This window comes from Triticum dicoccoides, chromosome 5B (assembly GCF_002162155.2).
Source record: "Triticum dicoccoides isolate Atlit2015 ecotype Zavitan chromosome 5B, WEW_v2.0, whole genome shotgun sequence".
Classification (NCBI taxonomy): Eukaryota; Viridiplantae; Streptophyta; class Magnoliopsida; order Poales; family Poaceae; genus Triticum; species Triticum dicoccoides.
The window spans coordinates 338,150,706-338,169,480 of NC_041389.1; the positions used below are offsets into that span (position 1 = coordinate 338,150,706).

General features: G+C 43.4%; 1 protein-coding gene across 2 annotated transcripts; it reads right to left on the reverse strand.

The window, feature by feature from the left end:
* Positions 1-642: 642 nt before the first annotated feature.
* LOC119308788 (transcription initiation factor TFIID subunit 15-like) lies at positions 643-4,351 on the reverse strand. Of its 2 annotated transcripts, none has more exons than XM_037584936.1 (8): positions 4,159-4,351; positions 3,213-3,329; positions 2,755-3,092; positions 2,462-2,659; positions 1,808-1,891; positions 1,477-1,558; positions 1,274-1,397; positions 643-1,103 (listed from the first exon to the last, which is right to left on the reverse strand). In XM_037584936.1, exons 2-8 carry the CDS (start codon positions 3,327-3,329, stop codon positions 874-876), a joined length of 1,173 nt encoding a protein of 390 aa, XP_037440833.1. In that variant the 5' UTR covers positions 4,159-4,351; the 3' UTR covers positions 643-873. The 2 variants fall into 2 exon arrangements, with proteins under 2 accessions (XP_037440833.1, XP_037440832.1); XM_037584935.1 differs by having other exon boundaries at positions 1,271-1,397; positions 4,159-4,350.
* Between the last annotated feature and the right edge of the window lie 14,424 nt (positions 4,352-18,775).

Below are 18,775 nucleotides of genomic sequence, written 5' to 3' on the forward strand. Positions count from 1 at the left end.
GATGCGACTGATCCTTGCTGGAAGAAAGGCATTCGATCCATGCTCCTGCTTGCATGTTGGGAAATCTGGCAGGAACGCAACAACTACGCGGTCAAAAACAAGATGCCCTCCCCAGTCCACATCATCAAGGGCTCAAGGCCATCCATGATACTCCCTCTATTTTTATTTAGTCTGCATATTAGATTTGACTAAAGTCAAACTTTGCAAAGTTTGACCAAGTTTAGAGAAAATAATATAAACATTACCATAACCAATTTATATGATATGAAAGTACATTCAATAATAAATCTAATGGTACTAATTTGTTACTGTATATGTTAATATTTTTGCCTCTAAACTTTGTCAAAATTTACAAAGCTTGACTTTGATCAAGCTAATATAAGTCAAGCTAATATGCAGAGTAAGTAAAAGCAAAGGGAGTACAATGCAACTGTAGCGACTATCGGGAGCGAAATGCCCGAAATGCCTGTCTTTTTTTTTGCGGGCTAAATTGAGAGCTTTATTTAATAAAAGCGTTCTAAATTGAGATGATAAATCAGAGAAAAGCAAACATAGTAGACATGGCTGATGCCTTGCTGCAATCTATGGCTCGTCTTGCATCAGACACCGCAACACAGGATGTACTGTGCCTTGTTCGTCGAGTCTACTATGATCCAGACATTGTCAGGTCTCGATGGTCATTGCTCGGCAATTCTGTTGTACCATATGATCTGACCACCCGTTCATCCGATCAGTTTTTTGGGAACTCAAAACCCAAATAAAAATAATAAGCATGTCTAATAGCAATGTGATACACCACAGCTCTCCAACAGCATAACAAAAGATTCAGAAAACTGAAAAGTGGCGAGCAAACACGAGAAAACTCCTGACATATCATCTGTAGCGATCACGTTCACGCTCGGTGCCGCGCTCCCAGCTTCTCTCGTTGCCACGGTCTCTGCCCCTGTCCCTCCCCCTTTCCTTCTCGCGGTCTCTGCTCCTGCTTCGGCTACGGCGCCGCTCTCTTCCATGGGAACCTCTGTCTCTGTTCCTGCTTTCCCTTTCATCGTAGTCGTCCCTGCCCCGATCTCTGCTCCTCTCTCGGCCTTCTCTCTCAGTGGAACCTACAGTAGCAAAATCACCAGTTCATGTACAGGACATGCAAAATGGAAATTGTCCAACTCTAGTCCCAGTATTACAGAATTTAAAGTGCTTCAATAACCTGCGGAACTAACACACGACTTAATCAAAAGAAAAGGTCTTCAAGGTGAAGAAAAAGAGCAGATATTACCACGGTGCTCGACTTCCCATCCAGCACGTCCAGACCCAGGAAGAGTTGGTGCACTCTCAGTTTGATGCGATTTAGCACGGAACTTCTTTTTGAGGTTACCAAATTCATCATACATTTCTCCATCATCCTACAAAAAGAACGTTTTCACATGGAAACCCAATATCATGACACAAATATAATAATTAATACAAAAGAAAGCATCCTACCTCCTCAGCTTCTTTCCGGCGCCTCCGTACTTCTTCCAGTTCTTCTTCATCAAGTTCTTTAAAGCCGCCACCCCGGCCACCTCTGCAAAGAAAATAATTAACAAGAAAAGTCGTAAGACACAAATATGTACCTTCGATGTAAGTAATCAGATACAAAGCTGCTTAGCTTTGACCATAACATATGTCACCCAGTTGTGGGTGCGTCATAACACTGTGGACACTACTGCCACAATGGGCATCAGAATGGTAAGGGGTGCACGATGCGACTTAACCGAAATTGAATTCACAACAGGTTCAGTACAAATAATTTTTAACATGCAATATGTAGTACCTCACACCACCTTCATTGTGACCTGGCCTAGAGGTGTTACAGACATTACATTTGGTCCGCTTTGCCCAGTTTACATTGCCACACCTGAAACACACATAGGAAATAGGTTCCAGATCAGATACAGCCTTATAGAACAGTACAAAACAATGTACTTCTATTACTCTAAAGAACTTTAATCGGTCCAAAAGGCTACAAAGAGGGTATCGTCCTTGTGAGGTCTATAAAATACTTGCGAGACAATGGACAATAGCAATTACAATATGATGAAGCAAACTTAGCCTGTAACAAGAATCATACAACATGCGATACCATCCTAAAATCATTTGCCACCCAAACAGCCACCTAATTTTAAAATTGTAAGATGGGTACAGAGAAGCAGGCAGCATCCAAGTAAAACATACTCCATGTTTCACAAAATATAAGGCACATAAATGTTGTCCTAAGTAAAATGACCAAAAAATATCAACATCTGAAATACCAAATCAATAGATGTCAATATTTCTTTTTCTATACTAATCTAAGTCAAACCTTTTGAAAATGACTTAGGACCTCACATCTTGGGAAGGAGGGAGAACAAATGGAAGTATAAGGACAAAGTAGAAACTAAAGAGACATATCAAAGTAATGGAATAAAAATTATTTAGATGTCCTTACATCGTACATGGCCAATCATTAGGACCAAACAGCCCAGGAGGACCACCAACAGCAGCAGCAGCACGACTGCCTCTTGCATCATCACTACCACGGCCTCTACCCCTACCACCACCACCACCTGATCCACTAACACCAGCAGGGCGAGAGGCTCCACAACGATTACAAACACCACGGAAGGCAAAATTTACATTGCCACAGCTGAAAGAAGAAATCATATAAGAAAGGATAGACTACATAGTAAAGACCATACCAATCAGCAACAAAAGAAAAGTTGCTCACCAATCGTAACAGACCTTGTATTTGGACACATCCAATCTCCATCTTGCTGCCAAGCTTTTGCTGGACCATCACCGCGTCCTCTACCCCTGCCTGACCCGTTATCCAATTCATCTTGTCCAACAATCTCAGCATCAATGCTCACATTGGTGAAGTTATCAACCGTATCTTTGTTTTTTGACTCAGCTATGTGAACCTGGATGATGCTTCCATGGAAATCCTTATTATTGAACCATTCCACAGCAGCTGAAGCAGCATGGGGATCTTCGTAGGTGACTGTTGCATCACCCTTCGGTTCATTTGTAACTTTGTCCCTGTATATCCAAATCTTTGGGTGGCCAGTCCTTTTGTCCTTCTGTTGAGATATGAGAAGAGGAAATGACAAATCTATCATGAAATGGAATTAACAAGGGCTTACAAGACCATTCAAGAACTTGCATGTGGTTGCGAAAATGTTACCTGGTAAGACCCATACCTTTAGCAACCCTATGGTGCCAAAATATTCAGCCAACATGGTCTCATCAGTTCCAGGAGGCAGATTGCATACATAAATAGAGCCATTTGGGGGTCCTCGTGACATATATCCAGCCATCTGTAACACAAAGGTCAGCTGTGGATGATCAGTGCAATTCCTCAAAGCATGTTTTTCAAAACAACATCACAAGCACAGAAGTGCAAATGCCAAAACTAGCAACGAGAATAACATAGTAGGCCGGCAAGTAAAACAGGAAGAAGATAATAAGGACGATAAGCCATGGATTCACATATCATAAGCTTACAAAAAGGCTACCCGTAATGCCAAGTCACTGGTTTAGCATGGTTACTTTAATGTCGAACAACCTTTCATTGTTGTTCAAAGTCAGTTTGAGTGGGGCTGCTTTGCAAACAGGTAAACATGAAGGCATTCTTAGTTACAAAATTGACACATAACTTATTGATTTGTGATGTTACAGCATTTCAGAAGAAAACTTGAAGGGGATAAATAGTTACATACTCCACCACCAAGTTCAAGCTGGATGCACATCAAGAGCTACCAATTTGATATGTCTACTTATCAGCGGCAAATGCAATGGCAATTGCAGATATTTAACCAGCCGTACAACGGATGGGCCCAACATACAGTTCAAAGTTAATAGCAATAGATCTCTTTTTCAGCGCAACATTCAAACAACAGCCAGCTGAAAATTAGTCGGGCGTAAATAGACAAAGACTGACATGGAGCATCATAACGCCCTGACTACAACTGGATCACAGTCGAGGTCCTCGATAAAAATTTGACCGGAGTCAGAAATCCAACGGGTCACGCACGCGAGTGGCAAGAACAGGACGTAACTAGAACCCCATCGCTGAGGCAGGAATCCCGTAAATTTCCTCACCGCGCGACAAACAGCAGTGAGCGGGAGGGGGCGGCGGAGCTTTACCTAGTCCAGGATGAGCCGAGGCGGACAGCGCGTACCGAGAGTATGCGAGGAGGGCCGTGCCCCTCGTGCTCTGCCGACGGGAACACGGCGGCGGCCGCGTGGGTGAGGAGCCGCGACGGCCGCGTGGGTGAGGAGCCGCGACGGCGCTAGGTTTGGGCGGATCTCGGCGCTCTCTGCGCGCTTGGGGATGACGTTTCGTGCGCGATGGGCAGACGCAATTAGGGCGAGGGCAGGGCAGGCTGAGATGCTGGGCTTCTGGGCTGTCAACGATTGTAAGTTGGGCTGTAAAGAAGTGGGCTAAATTGTACCCGGATCCCAGAAGACGAAATCAAAGAAAAACAAAAGTCAAGAATGGTGGTCAACGCATTCCACGAAGATTTTTTTTCTCATGGTAAGGATTATAGTACAAATCACATGCACACCGACCTGAAAACTGAAAGACACAAAAAGCTAGCCTTTGCAACAAAAGTCAAGAAAAAAAATACCAAGACTGAAGAATTCTCTGAACTTAGACACCAACAACCCGTCTCTCGCGCTACCACAACAGTCACCAAAGGAAAGATCACCTCCTTACCCAAACTCGACGCGGTTCCATTGTTGATATGCACCTTTGCGGACCTTCATGTGGCTCATCAAAGGCGAAACCATTACCGTCGAACAAATCAGACCGAGGTAAACACCCCGGACACGCCATCGAACTCCAGATCCGGCATCCCCACACGACTAAGACGTCGGAAGAGAAAATCATACTTGCCATGCACGAACCACAAAACCAGCACGTGATCCACCATTTTTCAGATATCGTCGATGCAGACCACAATCTGCATCCGCTCCTGAACTACCTCCCAAGCTCTGCATCGGTGCTGGAGCAAACATCATCGCAACGGTGGAGGTCGAGGACACAGGTCCACCATGAGGATGTCGCCTTATCCACGCCACCCTTGCTTGAACAGATTGGTTTCCAAATCCATCCACAATCATAGGACCTATCGTCTTGTCGAGGAAGGATCTGAAGAATCTTTGTTCAACGTCGTCATCATCGCCGCCGAAACCAAGACGAGGAACAGCCTAAAACCTATATTACGAGGGCCTCAAAAGATCCACGCACGTGGATCCAGTGACCCCCTCACCACCGACGCTCGAGGTCGTCGATGAGGGGAGCCATCGAAGGAACGGTGGCCACGAACTCCCTAGTAGCTACCACTAGGGAGATAACTTTTCTTTCTTCGGTTGGACGCAAAAAATCTCTATCCACGAGGGTATTTTTCAAAGTCCTTTGTCCACCCATTTACATCCTTTTTGGTAGATTTTCAAGGTCTCTAGAAGCCGGCTACTGCAGTTCCTAGAACGGAAACAAATAGGACAACCCACTCGATCGCACCTCCGGAGAACCTTGTGAAAATCAATGTCGACGCACATGTGTCAAAGAACAGCGATTTCAGTATGGTGAGAGCAGTTTGTAGAGATGGAGCTGGGAACTTCATTGGGCGCCTCGACCATTTTCTTATCTGGAATCTCAGACTAGCTACCCTTGATGCTTTAATTGTTATAGCAAAGGTCTGCGCATTGCAACAAGAGTTTTTTTATAATCTGCAATGGCCATGATCACAATTTGTTGCATCACTGAAATACACTATCACTCTCAATTTCATGAAATCATGAACAATTTTTGAAATCATGAATATATTTTTAAACTCGTGCACATATTTGAAATCATGAGCATTTTTCAAATTCATGAACACTTTTATAAATTTTCAAACATTTTCCAAAATTGAGAATATTTTTTGAATTCATGAATATTGTATACCATTTGTAAACATTTTTGCAAAATTCTGAACATTTTCTAAACAATTTTCTTGAAACGCCGAACATTTCTAGTATGGAGAGACATTTTTTTGGAAATTGATGGAACAATTTTCGAAATTCACAAATATGTTTTTAATTTAACAAACATTTTTTGAAATTGTTGATCATTTTTTGAATAAGTGAAAATTTTATGAATGAATAAAGTATTTTGTAAGTCATGAACAGTTATTGAATTTTTAGAATATTTTCCATTCATGAACATTTTTGAATTGGCAATTTTTTGTCCAATTTGATTAACATGTTTAATATAGGAACTTTTCAAAAAATCATAAACATTTTTAGATTTCCCGAATATTTGTTTTCAAAATTGCAAACATTTTTGAATATTCTAACATTTTTTGAAAATCACGAAAATGTACTGAATCCACAAACATTTATGAATTATTAAATAATTATTTCAAAATCCGCAATTTTATTAATTGTTGAAACTTTTTTGAAGTCCCAAATTATTTAAAGTAGAAAAAAGGGAGCAGAAAAGGAAAACAAAATTTAAAAACTGGCCGCCCGGACATGGACCGCCTTAACAGGTGTGTTCTGTCTTCTCCCAGCGCGTAGAGCGCAGTATAGAAGGTTTCTACTGCATAGGCCGGCCCAGGCGGGGATTCCTCTGTGTGAGATGTTTTTTATCACTTATAGTGACATTGATGGGTAATATTTTGCAACTTCAAGGCTCGATGATGTACCGGCAGAAGTAATAACCTCTTTATTATTAGGCATAGAAAAGGAACCCTTGGCACTTCTATATGTTCAACAGATTTATGTCACCTCTAGACTGCAAGGTGATGATTGATGACATACAACAATGGGGTGCAACCAGTTGAGGGGCAATCATACACAAGATCATACACCATAGGGCTGCTTTTTCAATCTGTAATGTCGAAGCTCACAATTACAAACATGATTTATTTTTAAGGGTTACCCGTCATGTCTGGCTTGAAATGTTACACCTAAGTAACACTTCTAACCAAATTACCTAAATCCCTTCCTCGCTAATTAAATTACCCCCTCGTCTGAATTTCATGGTGTGTTGTGCCTCAACTAATTACCAATATAAAATTGTCAAATCAGATCATATGTAAGGTATGTAAGGGCCTAAGGCGGACCCACAACTTGCCCACATCCGTTCCAAGCGCTCTGTTCAGGCCGTGGAAGCCATCCAACGTGGTCTTGTATCGATGCGCGGGGCGGTCCAAACGCATTTTCTTCCGTAAATTGAAGACAAAGTGGGGGAGTTTGCGGGAGTCCGGACACCCGAAACGTAGGACTCTGACACCCCCGGCCCACCGAATCACCCCACCCGGTCCCATTTCCTTTTAGTCCGCCTCTTCTCCCCCTTACTTTGCATCCGCATCCTCCACCTCCGCCGTCAACTGTTGAACGTCCCCAGCCGCCACAGAGGCATTGCCGGACGTCCACAACCAGCATCGACACGCCTTCTCTCCTTTATGACTGAGTTGTCCATCCTGAGGCAGTTTGTACCCAGGTACACTCCGTCCCTGTCGACGCCCTCCATGGCGGACACCACGACCGACAAGTGTTCGGTCAAATGTCATTGAGCTTATTTTCAAATGCTATGACGCTTTTTTAGAGTAGAAAGATGTTGAGCTACTCGACCATGGAGGATGAGTTGTTGTGCGATGTGTGGCTCGCCATATCCGCGGATTTCGTAGGTAGGAGCAGAGGAAGGCCTTCTGGGAGCAAGTGCATGAAAAGTTTCATGCGTGAAAGCACATTTCGCCCTACGTCATGTACATCATTCAACCACACAACGTGAGGTCGTTGTCATATTGCTAGCACGCTATCCAGATTAGCGTCACCAAGTTTTGAGACGTGGTTCGTCAGCTCGAGGCAAGGTGGCCAGTTGACGCGAGCAGAGGAGGATATCGTAAGTTTTACTTCCTCTTGCTCAACTTGTTGATTGATTCATTCGCTCAATCTTAGTATACACAATATATGTAGCCCACACGCGCTGTCGTGGTGTATCACAGGACAGAGAGATGGCCATTTACGTGCGCACACTGTTGGATGAAGCTGAAGGGAGAGTATATGTGGAACGACATGAACCGTTCATGAAAAATTTGTTGGACATCCGGAATCTAGTCGAATTTGAGATATTTTTGTACTAGACTTAATTTGCATGGTATGTATGAATAATTTGTGTTAGTTTCTATCCGAATCTTGATGAATATCAGCTGGTTTGCATAAATTTCATCTAGCGGGTTGAAATGTAAGCGGCTACAATTGGATGGCGGCCTCCCGCATCCGTGTCAGCGGACTGGTCCCCTTGTCCACGAACGGGTGCGGGAGGAAATTTGCAGGTTCCGTTGGAGATGCCCTAAGAAATATTACCTAGGTGTAGCTTTACCCTGTCTGGTTAGGCCAGCCATATGATCTTTCTTTTGCCCCTGTCACGACTTAATAAAGCTTATGAAATTGTCTTAAAATGATTGTTTTGTTTATTCTAAAAAAATGTCGATGTTTTTTTAGTGAAATTCACAAACAGACATTTTTACGGAGCTTGTATCATATATTCCTATATACCTAGGGGTGTGTTTGGTTTGGAAACGAAGTGTCATGAAATGTCATGGTTCCGTTCCATTGGAATGAAATGGTTCCATCTCTGTGTTTGGTATAATAATAGAGTGGAGTGGAACGGTTCCGTCTCAGTGTTTGGTTGATGGGATGGAATGGAATGAAAATTGTTCAAATTGATAGTATGTTCAGTAGAATTTCATTTAAATTCCAAAATAACATTTTATTTGTAATTTGCTTCACAACATTCAGATAAATGACATAGTAGTCTATATATACGCAATCATATACGTATATTTGCTAACATTACTGACAAAATGTAAAAGGAAAGAACAAGCATGTACAAATTGACATCAAAATTTGTCACGAATGTCAACAAATATAGGCAAGAACAATTGCAATAGGCTGTCGCCTGAGCACTGGAAGCCGGCCACCATCGCTCGCATATATGGCTGCTGCCTGAGCACTGGATGGAAGCGCCCCTCTTCCCGGCCTTGGCCACGCACTCGCCGGTGCAATCCACATCGGCCGCCATGCTCTCCAACTGTCGTTCGAGCGCTGGACGCCACCGCTTGTCTTCTTGGCGTGAGCCCCGCACCCGCCGCCCCCGCTGCCGGCCGTCTTCCTGGCCTTGGCCCCGCACCCGTCGCCTCCGCTGTCACCCTTCTTTCCGGTGTCAGCCGTGCACCCGCCGCCCCACTGCTGCCGCCTAAGAACTGCACACTCACGCCCGTCGCCCGCCAGCCGATTTAGGAGGAGACGAGGAAGAGGGGCCGACGGCACGGATCTAGGAGAGGAGCGTCCGGCGTCGCAGATCCAGGAAGGGACCGGCCGGCGGCACGGATCGAGGGAGGGAGCAGATCGAGAGTGCCTCGAGCACGCGCGAGAGAGGGGGGCTTCATGCGAGAGGAGAGGAACGAGCGACGGTTCCGCATGGTCCGCTTAATTTGGAGAGACTGCTCGGTTCTGGATCTGAGCGGAATATTCGATGGGTGGGAACGAGTGGGTTCCGTCCTGGTTACAAACCAAACACTAGAACGTGGGTCAGGGACGGGTCCGACCCATCACATTCCAGTTGGTTCCTGAAACCAAACACACCCTAAGGGATTCATCTTCACTATCTTATTTATCTTGACATGCAGTCTATCCATATCGTCAAGTAGGTCCACCATGTAAAGGATGCTTCCGCATTAACTCTTCATGCGCATGGAGCCTGCCACAAAATAACCATTAACTATTTTTTTCGTGCACACTCCAGGAGCAATGTCATTTTAGGTTTCATTTGTTTTTTGTATATTTGTACATGTCTTGAAGTCTTCGGAACCACTTAGACTTTTAGCATGAATCCTCGTCCAGCCATTTTGGTTAGACTTTATGTGTTGTTAATGCGATCATGTGACTCCAAAAGCCCAAAATCATTCTCATTCTCTTCCGTTTCCTGCCCATGTCTCTTTCGCTTCCGACATGTCACGGAATTGTGCTAGATACCTACGTTCCCTCGAACCTTCGGTGTGTCAAGCAATCTCCTAATCCCATTTTGATTACAATGCATACAGAGAAGTAGCTCTTCATCAATCAAAGATTGATGATCTTCATCAAGTTTTTTATTTGTTAAGAATCCATTGTTCTCGTGTAACATTATAATCTCTACTTCTAATGTTGTAGTTGGTAGGTTGGCATCCATGATTTTTTTCGTCTCCCCTTTTCGTCTGGTTTCTTCCATCTGTTTTTTTTCGTCCCCTCCCCCCACACCCCACTTGTTTATTTTTGTGTCATCCCCTCACACAACGAAAAAAATCTGAACGGATCAGAACTTTCCATGCTGGCGTAAATTATTTACTAATGCCTTTATGTGAAAGAATCAATGACGATCAACCTCTAAAGATCAAATCTATAATTAATTAACCATGCCTTAAATCGCTCAATCACATTAATTAGGAAACAAATAATCAATTTTAAGAACAATCGCTCAATCACATTATTAGGAAACAAATAACCATTTTTAAAAAAAAATGTGTAAATCATAACAAAGAAATCTCATTATTAAAGCATTTTATGTGCCTACTTAATTTTTTTCTCTACTCCTAATGAAGCACTTGTAGCCTGCTATGGTTTATTTTCGTCCGGTTTTTCTTCGTTTCACCTCCTTGAAAGTGCGTTAAGTCGACTAGAGGGGGGGGGGGTGAATAAGTGATTTTTACAAATTTGTCGCTGGGGAATTTCAGGGTGAGGAAATTCCTAAGTCACGAACAACTAGCAGCGGAATAAGTACTCAAGTGTAAGCATAACAGAGTAACATCATAGTCATCATAATGATATGAAAAACAAACACAGAGCACGAGTAGCGTAAACACATGATAAGCAGGCCGAAGACAATGTGACTGAAGAAATTGGATTGAGGAAATAGAGAAAGTCTTCAGTCAAAGTCTTCAAACAGTAATGATCAGGTTCATCAACACATGAATGAGGAAATGAAAGGGTTGAAGAAATAGAACCAGTAGGCTTGGTGAAGACAATGATTTGGTAGACCAGTTCCAACTGCTGTGGCAGTCGTACGTCTGGTTGGAGCGGCTGAGTATTTAAACTTGAGGACACACAGTCCCGGACACACAATCCTCACCGTATTATCCTTGAGCTAAGGTCACACAGACCTCGCCCAACACTCGTGGTAAGTCTTCACTTGTGACTTCCAAACCTTCACAGACTTGGTCACTCGGCGATCCACCATTCCTCTTGGATGCTCAGACCATGGCACCTAACCGTCTGGAGGATACACAACCCTCAAAGGTAATAAGCGTCGGTTCCACACAGGAACAATCTCTTCAGTGATGCTCAATCACTTTTGGTTGTAGGTGTTTGGGTTTGGGTTTTGTGTTTTCTTCACTTGATGATTTTCGCTCAAAGTCCTCGGAGGATGGGATGCTCTCAATTGACAAGTGTCAGTTTCTCTCGAAGCAGCCAACCAACTAATGGTTGTAGGGGGCGGCTATTTATAGCCTACGGAGCAACACGACATGATAAGACATAAATGCCCTTCAATGATATGACCGTTAGGTGGTAGGATATTTTGGACAGCTGGCGCATAGCACAGCAAGGGTCGGGTTTTAGGTATCAAATTTCTCAGGGCTATCATGTTCCTCATTGTATAGGCAATCCGCACTGGCGAATTCCTAACTCCTCAATCAGAACAAATTCCTCAGAGACCAGAAGATATTTGTCTCTGTCACTGAAGAAATTGACTGAACTGATATGAGATTTCCAATGGCTTCACTTGAAAGAATTGGGTAGGTGTAGGATTTTGAGATGAGCATCACTTGGAAATCAGTTTCCTTAGTATTACCTCGACCCCCTTTAATAGTACGGTGTTTCCTATGACTCAAGAAAGAGAAAATGAAACTACGAAAACAAAAGTCTTCATGCTTCATAATACTCGCATGAATATCCAAGTCTTCAAGGTCATACCAATTTCTTCACTTTCAAAGTCTTCAGGAGAACCAAAGTCTTCAGCTGAAGACATTCATTTTTAGGGGTCGACTTTCACGATAAATATCAAACTCCTCATCGACTTATAGAGCCTGTGTACACTCACAAACATATAAGTCCCTTAACATATAAGTCTTCAATACACCAAAAATCACTAAGGGGCACTAGATGCACTTACAATCTCCCCTTTTTGGCGATTGATACAAATAGGTTGAGTTTTCAACGAGGATAAACATATTAATTGAAAGTGCTTAATATTGAGGATAGAAGAACTCCCCCTGAAGATGTGCCTATGTGAGGAATTTGCTTTTGATAGCAGATGCACATTGTAGAGTAATATCATGGAGATCTCCCCCTATATCTTGTAATACATGCACACATTTAACATATCGAATGAAGAATTTGAAATGCATGATGAAATATGGTGACTGATGTAATTCAACATGCGTGCATAACATATAGGAGGAAATAACATGCAGAAAAAAACTAAGTAAGAGTATCAGGTCACCATCGGACTTAAGTTTACAAATCGATCCAACAAACACTTCAGAAGAGCGAGAGTTGCAACTTAACAAAAAAACGTCCATATAGATAGACCCGCTTGAAGACTAACTCAAATTTCTCCCCCTTTGTCATCAAATGACCAAAAGGGAGGAAAAGTGAGGACTAACGCCCCTGAAGAATATTATCACGAGGTTGGTGGAGGAGCGCCAGCGTTGTTGGGGTCGTTTGTTGTAGTAGGGCATGTCGCAGTGTCGTCCAAATCTTCATTTGCATCAGTCTCGCGTGATGAAGAAAATGAGCTGACCACCAAGGAAGGAACCTTGAATTTCTTCGCCGGTGGCTGAGACCAGTCAAAGTCCTGCTTGAAGCCCATCTGTTTAAGATCTTCTTCGCCGTAGAGATGAGACAGAACAGCCCAGGTGTGATCAAATACTTCATGGAGGTAGTAATGGTTCTTCTTCACTGAATTGTGTGTAGCAGTCATGTTGTGAAGAATTGAACCAAACTGACGCTTGACCCATTTGTGGTTGCGATCGACCTTCTGATGAAGACTGGGGAGAAGCTCACAATCAGTCATCACCCTTGGAGCTGTGCCTTGAGGATTTTGTTTTGAAGCATTGGCGGTAGAGTCATGAGTGGCAGAGTCATCATTGGTGGAGTAGGATGCAGATTTGCGGAACTATCCATCCAATGGACGAATGCCTTCATCAAGAATAGTGGCCTTGCCCTTCTCATCAGCTGAGAAAATAGTCCGCTTGAGGACTTTAATGGGGGGCAAGTACCTTCCATGGTTAAGAGTATCAGCCTTGTAGTTGATTGAAGACCTTGATTTTATGAATTTCATGATCCAGAGCACGTAAGGCTTCAATTCAAATGGAGAAAGAGCAACATTTTCCATAGTCCTCATGAAGAAGTCATGGTAGTTTATTGGAATACCATGCATGATATTGAATAGCAGATTCTTCATGATGCCAATGACTTCTTCTGCATTAGAGTTATCGCCTTTGATAGGACTCAGGGTCTTGGTCAAAATGCAATAGACAATACGAGGCACATAAAGCAATTCCTTCACGAGGAATTTGGTTCTTGGGGCTTGGCCAGACTTCAGCGGCTTCATCAACACTTGCATGAAATGATCAGAGAGCTCAGGTTCATGATAGAGGAGACGTGCATCTTCAAGGGGAGAACTGACAGGCAGGACATGAAGCAATTCAGAGGCCGGTGCTTTGAAGTGAGTGTTCACTGTCATCCAATCCAACACCCAAGAATTTATATCATCATAATTTCTGGTGATGTGTAGTGTCGCGTAGAATTGAAGAATTAGCTCTTCATTCCAATCACATATGTGAGTGCAGAAGTTGAGTAACCCAGCGTCATCAAGAACACTGAGGACTGGTGTGAAGCAAGGCAGCGATTCCATATCCATATGAGGAATATGCTCATGGTCAAAGATCTTGTCCTTATCGAATAGCAGTGAAGAATAGAAGTTCATCTGACTTTCTATCTAGAAACGCTTCCTTCAAAGACGAGCAGTGTCATATGGGTTGTAATCAGTGAAGAATACATGCTCGTGAAAGAAGTCATCAGCCTTGAACTTCTGCGTCTTTGAAGAATGGATTCTTCGGCTTGGGCTGAGGAGTATCAGTTAATGTCTTCACTGCCTTAGGAATCATAGTCTCAGGAGCCGCGGGCTGAGGAATTTGAGTTTCTGCTTCAGTAGCAGCCTAGGTCTCCTTTTCTTCAGCAGTTTTATCATCAGCACGAGTGGCTGGAATTTCTTCAGTCATGGTAAGAAGATATGCTTGAGGTTCATCAGAGCCCATGTGAATTTCTTCAGTCTGGACTGGGGACTGAGGAATCTATTGCAGTGGGGTGAACATGGGGGAATTGGGGTGATGACTTTCCCAATAGTCATCATTCAACACTGGAGTGGTGCACCCAATACCCAGGTCTTCTTCTTCTTCATCAATTTCTTCAATGCCTGGCTCTTCAGCCGTGAAGTGAGGCATGGGCAATGGTACCAAAGGGGTTGAAGTGACATTGTCCACTTCAATTTCTTCATCCATCTGCTCTGTCGAAGCAACAGAAGGATCTTCTTCATCTGATCCGCTTGGAATCACATAATCTTCACCAAAAGGAACGATTTCCTTTGATGGTATACTTGAAAGAGGAACAACATCTATTGGATGTGCAAATGAGCTAGTCAAAATCTTCACTTTCTTGGGAGCAGAAGACTCTGAGGAAGTAGATGCTTTCCTTTTCTTTACTGCAGCTCGCTCTGCAGCCTTGGTTTTCTTCACTTCTATTGCAGAAGGAAGAATAGGACTTGGTGTTGGCGTTGGTGTAGGAGGAACAGAGGAAATTGGTGCAGTTTCTTCACGCACAACTGATGCAGTTGTCCTGACTTGTTCAGTTTCCTCAGGTGTAGCGTCAGATGCTTCAGCTGGCATGTCTTGTTCTTCAGGCACAACACTAGAGGTTGCTCTGGCAATTTCTTCAGTGGCTGGAATAGCTTCATCAACCCTGGTGCTTTCAGTTTTGTCAGCAGCCTAATTTTCATCAACGGTGCTGGCATGTTCTTCAGTAGGCTGTGCAGATGCTTCAGCCTGGGGAATTTCAATGTGCGTTGGAGCAGCAACATTGGGTGTAAATCCCTTCGCCATTCTGATGAATCTGACTTTGGCTCCCAGCCATTCTACCTTGTAGGCGTCAAATTCATCACTGAGTTTCTTGATCTTAGATTGCAGAGCGACAAGTTCATCAGGCGATAGCATTAGAACGTTGTCCTTCAGAAAGCGATGTTTCTTGTACTGGGCTTTCTTCACAGACCTGGCTTTCTCAAATTTCCATTTTTCTTCAGAAATGAAAACCGTCAACATATGACTTTGACCAGGTGTGAGGTTTAATTATGGCAAGGGAGTGTTTGGGTCCTTGTGCCAGAGGTCAATGAAGTCCAGGATCTTCTTCGGATCCAACATGAAGGGCACAACACTGCCCTTGGCTCTAGCGGCCCTTTGTTGTCTATCTCTGATGATTTCGGCTAATTCCTCATCATCAGCTTCGTCATCATCTGATGGTACTTGGAAGGCAATTTGCTTCTTGTGAGGACTTGGTCTGGTGCCTCGTCCAGCAGTGGCCTTGGTCTTTAGCAAAGTGGGGCCTATTGAAGACTGAGGAGGAGATGAAGAACTTGCAGATGCTCCTGATGCAATTGAGATTCCTATGGTCCTTTGGCAAGAGGCAAGATGCACAGGTGCCGAGGACTTTGCTGGAGGAGCTCAGGGTTTTGCAACCTGAGGAACTAGAGCAGCTTGAGGAATAGGCCGTGAGGGCACATATGAGCTTGGCCGTGAGGGCATTGTTGAGGAATGTGGTTTTTGAGCAGGCTTCTTAGGCATAGCCTTCTTGTTAGTAGAGGCCTCAGCAGCGGCAGCAACTGAGTCTTTGTTGAATTTGCTCACTGCTTCTTTGGCCTGTTTGGCCAACGTGGCTTGCCGCTTGGCCCATTCATCAGCATAGTCCTCACCATGCTTGATGCTACTGGGATCAACAATTTTGCCAGGTGCCAATGGAGGTCTTGGGCAAGGAGGGTTTAGAGCGAATTTCTTCATGTACTTTGGAGTGACATATCTGTATTCCCTCCATTCCCGTGCCCATCTTCGTTCAATTTTCTGGATGCGCACCTTGCGCTCATTCTTTGTTTCCTTTTCGTGAGTCACCTCATCTGGAGTGCAATACCCTGCATAGATGTCATCAAGGATTTCAAAAGCAGTATTCACTTCCAGTTTCTTCCTTCCCTTCTGAGGTCTCTTGCCATCTGCCATTTTCTTCAGCTGAGGATTTTGAACTATTGAGTTCTGTGAAGAACTATGCAGCTTTTCTTCAAGGAACGTTGCAAATGAGTTAAGTTGATGAGAACCTAGTGATTCAGCAGCAGACATGTGTACCTGTGAACAAAGTATAGGTGCAAAGAATTTGGAGAGCTCGTATGCGTTCTCAGAAGTTTTTGCAAAACGGAACAAGTTTGAGGAAATTGACCAGATATGTCTTGAAGAATTTTACTAAGCGTTCTTTGACTTAGGTTCCAGAGTTGCATGGATTGTGAAATTCACACAATTGAGGAATCTTGAGGGAAAATGTCACTTAGAGAAGCAAATCAAGAACAGATGATTGTGTGAGGTGTTTAAAGTGTGGAAGTTGAAGAATAAACACCTTTTGAAGATTTTATGGGAATCATCAGAATCAACAAAGGCAATAAAAGTAACTTTAAATTACCCTTGACAAAGAACACGATGAACTGGGAGTGTTAGATTGGAAGTCCGTCAGTCCAGATCTTCCACGCCCTAACTTGGCAGAGGAAGACAACTATGGCGGCGGCGGAGTGAAGATATCCGCGGCCGGTGCGAGTACGACGGCGACGAGGTCAAGGCAGTGAAGCTCTTCCTCACCGGCGGCAATGAAGGTAGCGACAGCACTAGGGCTTGAGAGCTCGGGCGAGCGGAGTGAGTTCGAGCGGGGTAAATGCAGTCTGAGGAGGGTGAGGGGTATTTATAGCCGAGGTGAAAAACTGCTCGCCCGAGGAAAATGGACGAACATGCCCCTGACCCTTCTCATCCTAGCGACATGTGTCACCCACGTACAGTGTGGTGGAGATCATGTGAGATCATGGGTGAATAGATAAATCTTATCGTGGGATGTGGAACAGTTTGAGCGGCAAAAGCCGAAAATACAGATAAGAAAATTTTAATGTTTCGTTTGCAAATTCTTCAGCTGACAAGGACACAGTGAAGATTTTGAACGGGTTTCAAATAGAACGCACATGAAGAATTTGTGAACAGAATAGGTTGAATTTAGCATAGAGGGGAAAAGGTCGGATCACATTCACTTAGCAGAAAAAGCAACTTGAAGAATTAGCAATAAGTGAATGCTGTAGAGGACATAAAAACTCAAGTGTGTGTGTGTATATATATATATATATATATAGTCAATGAAGAACAACAACGGAAAGAGTGAAGACAATGCAAAGTTGAAGAAATTGAACAACTGAGGAATTTCAAAAATGAAGAAAAACTCAAATTGAAGATTTTCAACTTTGGTTGGTGGCGTAACCCACCGTATAAGAATGATGATTTCAGACACCGCGTACAATTGTCGTAGGTTTTTGAGAATCAAAGTCTTCATTAATTTCTTCACACTTAGAGGGTTAGTCTTCATTGATTGAAGAAAACGTTACTTCATGTGTTGCACATCTAAGTCATCAAATTTGCATAAGTGTTAGGATGTGTGTCCTTTTCAAAGAACATTCGAAGATTCCAAGATATTTAGCTCACACCACAACTTGCTAAATCTCTTCTCATCCAAGGGCTTTGTGAAGATATCGGCCAACTGGTCTTCAGTATTTGCGTGGTCGATGGAGATGTCGCCCTTCAACACATGGTCACGAAGAAAATGATGACGAATTTGGATGTGCTTTGTCTTCGAGTGTTAACTGGGTTGTGAGCAATCTTGATAGTGCTCTCATTGTCATAGTAGAGTGGCACATTCTTCACATTGATGCCAGTCCTTGAGGGTTTGCTTCATCCATAGCAATTGAGCACAGCAGGATCCATCAACAATGTACTCAGCTTCAGCAGTAGAGAGTGATACACAGTTCTGCTTCTTCGAGGACCAACATACCAAGGATCGTCCAAGGAAATGGCATGTGCCTGATGTTGACTTGAGGTCCACCCGATCACCAGCATAGTCAGAGTCAGAATATCCAATGAGATCAAAGGAAGAGCCCTTGGGATACCATAATCCAAGTGTTGGAGTGTGAGCTAGATATCGAAGAATATGCTTCACAGCCTTATGGTGTGATTCCTTCGGTGTAGCTTGAAATCAGGCACACATGCAAAAACTAAGCATATCTGGCCTAGATGCACATATGTACAATAAAGAGCTAATCATGGAGCGGTATATCTTTTGATCAAAGTCTTTACCATTTTCATCGGTGCATAGATGGCCATTTGTGGGCATAGGGATTTTGACGCCTTTGTAATCTTGCATGCCGAATTTCCTCAACACATCCTTGAGGTATTTCTCCTAAGATAAGATATGAATATGCCATTGTGTTGTTGACGAATTTGAAGACCTAAGCAGAATTTCAACTCTCCCATCATAGACATTTGATATTCCTCACTCATCATATAGGCAAATTCGTCACTGTAACGTTGGTTAGTACAACCAAAGATAA